Source organism: Nannobrachium achirus (assembly GCF_963921795.1).
Source record: "Nannobrachium achirus genome assembly, chromosome: 3".
Taxonomy (NCBI): domain Eukaryota; kingdom Metazoa; phylum Chordata; class Actinopteri; order Myctophiformes; family Myctophidae; genus Nannobrachium; species Nannobrachium achirus.
Genome location: NC_137812.1, coordinates 30,409,223 through 30,413,701, shown reverse-complemented (window position 1 = coordinate 30,413,701; position 4,479 = coordinate 30,409,223). Strand labels below are relative to the sequence as shown.

The 4,479-nt window shown below is 47.1% G+C and overlaps 1 protein-coding gene across 1 annotated transcript; it reads left to right on the top strand.

Moving 5' to 3' along the window:
- Positions 1 to 1,944: 1,944 nt before the first annotated feature.
- On the top strand, positions 1,945 to 3,051 carry uts2r4 (urotensin-2 receptor 4; the record flags this gene model as incomplete). Its single annotated transcript, XM_080722053.1, has 1 exon — positions 1,945 to 3,051. The coding sequence occupies one exon, from the start codon at positions 1,945 to 1,947 to the stop codon at positions 3,049 to 3,051; it is 1,107 nt and encodes a 368-aa protein (XP_080578179.1).
- Between the last annotated feature and the right edge of the window lie 1,428 nt (positions 3,052 to 4,479).

The window sequence follows — 4,479 nt, the reverse complement described above, 5'->3', positions numbered from 1 at the left end:
TTCCAGCATTTGTAATAAAACTATCTGTGGGCATATCTGATATGTTTCCCCTTTCTTTTAGTTTGACTGCAGTGCAGTTTTAGCTTGTATATCAGTTATTTTTGTGAGTCTATGTGTGTCTGGCTGTGTCTATGTTGCCTGCTTGTTGTTGCAACACATGTGTGTGCAGGGGTCTTCAACAGGGGGTCTGGGACCCCTATTGGGGTCCTCAGAGTTACTACAGGGGGGCCGCCAAATCTTTTTGTGGTAGAATTTAGCCATAAATAGAAGATCAGCTATTTTTGGCAAATATGTATGGTGTAGAGGGAAAAAGGAGTAGAACAGAGTACAGAGTCAAAGGTCAGGTTTACTAAGTATTGACGGTTTAAGTGGTTAAATGTCTGTAAATACTGTCAAACAAGCATGAAATCTATGAAAAAGTTGTCATCTGCAACACTGTATACAATATGTAGTGGGGGGTCCCTGCTTCATCTCTCTCAGCTAGGGGGTCCTAGGCCTGAAAAACGTTGGAAGACCCCTGGTGTACTGTACTGTATGTTTGTAAATGTGCCTACTGCCTGCCTTCACACACCCTTGTGTGCAGGCATGCCGGTGTGGTAGTGAGGATGGTTTACTGTACATGCAGGCCTATATTATTCCATAATCTATCTGTGCACTGTATGTGTGCAGAGTCTGCAGACACATTTGTGTCCCCTGACTGCACACCTTCGGCTACCGTATGCCAGCAGTCGGTGGGTGCCTAAAGCTACAACAGTAAAATCCTCTGCGTTTAACTTGAGAGTGTAAAATCTGACAATTTAGGTCCATTTTCACACTTGCTGAGACAACACGGGAGGATTTTACAGTGTACCTCCTAGTGCACATGGAGGCAGGGGGCCGAAGTGATTACGTCGTAAATCTATAGACCCCTGCTAGGTTTTCACTCTGGTGAGAAAGAGGAAGGACAGAGTAGGGTTGGAATGAGAGAGAGAGAGAGAGAGAGAGAGAGAGACTTGTACAGTGTAGGGATTCCAACAAACAGCAGTTGTGTCATGTTGTCTATCAAAACAGAGACACGAGGGCGCTGAAGAACCCATTAACCCAGGTCCATCCGCCATCGGCACCCACCTGCTGAGGCACAGAAGAGCTGCGAGGGAACACCTACGATAGAGCACTTGAACAACTGTAAATATTGCGATTTTTGACTGGATACGGGTGGTACAGCATGGATCCAGAGTCGAATGAGGACGCTCCAGGAAATACTGCAACATCTACTGTAGTCAAGATCTTACGGGAGACGGTGTTAACAGCAGTGATTTCACCTTGAGCCATAATCTGTAGTTTTTCAGTCCAGAGAATGAAGCTCGGCAGACAGATCTCTGCTTTGTGACAAATGGGGATCTCACCTCTGGAGCTTTTTTAGCATTTTAATTCCATCCAGGACTACGGTTTCCTTTGCCCGACAGCACATGCTCTCCAAGAAGCGAGAGATGACGGCAATGCCTGACCTGTCAGCCACGTCAGTGGTCACCTTACAGCTTCTCTGTGGATTATCATGGGTCAGTGTCTCACTGAGATCACATGCCTCTCGCACAGATTACCTGCACCGTTGTGTCTTGCATTTACCTGTAGAATTTTAAAGAGTGCGACAAAGGTCTTAAGGATTGCATAGCACATAAAGGCTTTAAGATTTTCTTTCTATTGCTTTCAGTGGATAGCTCATTTTGATTTTACAGCACATGTCAGATCTTAAAACCTCTATTTATCCTCTGTCGTACAGTATGGAAGGTATACGGACTAGAAACCCCTGTATGATCCCATATGGGATCCAGCCCTTATGAGAATATGAGTGCATACCTATAATTTATTCGATTTAAAAAAAAGAGAGAGAGAACAAAGAAAAAGAAAACACATAGTATATCCTCTTATTTCTGGGATACTGTGCTGTGTGCTCCAGTGAGCATCATGAACTGCACGCTTAATGTCACCATCACCCCACAACTTGGCCCGGTCCTCCTCAGCCCCGGGGCCGGGGGTGGCGTTAGCGGTGCAAGCGGGTCTGGGGAGAGTGGCGGAGGAGGAGGTGGAGGAGGAGGGGGAAATGGCGTATGGGTGACATCCGTCCTCGGCACCACCTTGCTCACCATGTGTGCCCTGGGGGTGGCGGGCAACGTGTACACGCTCGTCATCACGCGCTCGGCCGCGCTGCACCGCGCGGGCTCCATGTACGTGTACATCCTCAACCTGGCCACGGCCGACCTGCTCTACCTCTCCACCATCCCGTTCGTGGTGTGCACCTACTTTGCCCACGACTGGCTGTTCGGCGAGGCGGGCTGCCGCATCCTCCTGAGCCTCGACATCCTCACCATGCACGCCAGCGTCTTCGTGCTGGTCGCCATGAGCCTGGAGCGCTACCGCGCCGTGGCCAAGCCCTTCAGCGCCCGGCGGTCCTCCGCCCGCCGGCGCAGGCTGGCGGCGGTGGTCATCTGGGGGACGGCGCTGGTCCTGACTCTACCCATGATGGTGATGATCCGGCTGAGGGAGGGCAAGCCCAACGCCGCCGGCCTGGTGAAGAGGATGTGCTTCCCGACGTGGACCCAGGAGGCCTACAAGGCTTACATCACCGTCCTGTTTGTCACCAGCGTTTTGGTCCCCGGACTGGTCATTGTTGGGCTGTACGCAGGTCTGGCCAAGCACTACTGGGCGGCCCAGGCCAGCTTGGTGGGTAGCCGCAGCAGCCGCTCTGCCCGGAGAAAAGGCCTCAAGCAGAGAGTGGTGTCAATGATCTTTAGCATTGTCGTGGCCTATTGGGCCTGTTTTCTGCCTTTCTGGGGGTGGCAAATGGCGAAACTGTTCTCTCCGGAGTCCCTCAGGGCACTGTCTCCGGCCACGCACAATTACGTGAATTTCTTTGTCACGTGTCTGACTTACGGGAACAGTTGTATAAATCCATTACTCTACACTTTGCTGACCCGGAACTACAAAGACTATCTCGCTCAGAAAAGTCAGTCCATGGCGTCAAGCAGAGCTGACCCAGCGTCAGCTGTAACTACACCAATGCAAGACCTGTAGTGGAGAGCAATGGTTTTCAAACATTTTCATTACAAGGACCCCCATTTTAATATGCATGTGGCCAAGAACCCCCATTTGATACAATTCTTCATCTATGGGACCCCAATCTACACTTTAAAATTCTTAGTGTTCATTTAACTATGTAACTCCAAGAGTGTACAAATGGACCCTTATTTGTCCATTTGGTTCAATTTGTACACTCAGACCCAGAATCAGAAAGACTTTTGTCACACCTTAAATAATACTTTACAGTAAAGAAGGGTGAAATGTATTTGCCTGGGCTCCTCAGACCCATAAGTTCCATTTGGAACCCTGGGTGGTCCCCTGACCAATGTTGAAAAACACTGCTGTAGACCATGGACATTTCGGATCGGACATTGAATTTATACACAGTTATGTGAAATATTAACAATGTTGAGGGTGATAAGTAGGATATTCATGGACACAAGTTATTTCTGCCAGTCTGTCTCCATGAAACCACCTGTACACAAGTTATTTCTGCTAGTCAAAAAGGCCATTACTGCTTCAAAAGTCATCCACAAACTATACTATAAAATGGTCAAACATTAGCCAAATTGTCAAATAAGAAACAAACATTTTGAAAATAGACCATCTACAAGCACGCAAGGCATTGTGAGCTTATAGATCTGCTATTTTCACAATATGTATGTGGAACTGAGTCAAACTAAATGTAATGCCTCAACTCCTACAATCCCAAGTGCTTATCAGTAAATACCTGTATGATTATTTTGGGGGGTTCACAGCCTTTAGAGAACCACTGCCATAAGGGTGAGGGGGGGGGGGGGGGGGGGGGCGCTGAAGGATTCAAGGGGCCCGGAGATGGACAGGGGCCCTGGACACCAGGGTAAAATACAGTATGCATACTTGGCAAAGTTGAACTTTTTACCCTGGACACCAGGGTAAAATATTCATACTTGGCAAAGTTGAACTTCACCGATGACGTGATCCCCCATCCACACACGTTTACCTTTTTTCTTGAATGTGTGCCTTCAGGCGGTTCTTTGTGTCCAACATGTTGGGTTGAGTGGAGTATTAGAAAGAAGGTGCACTGTTTATCAGTTTGCCACTTTGTTAGCAGTGAAAACCTGTCTAAACATGCGTCTAAATGTCCTCATTATAGTTTTACATAACATTGCTTATGATGCATCATTAAAAGGAACATCTTATTCTGTTTCTGATTCATGCACAGTAGGATAATAGGGTGTCTTACGTTTGACATGCACTGACTGTACTGTCTATTATTATGTAAATGAATAGGCTGAATTATTAATGTCTTAACCACTGTGGTTTGACTGTTGTTTAACAAAATCTAAATGTTAAACTAAAGGTGTCAGTCCCAAAATATATTACAGTACTGTTCACAGTGTGACTATTGATCACTAATCACTATCAACCCTGACTATGTCT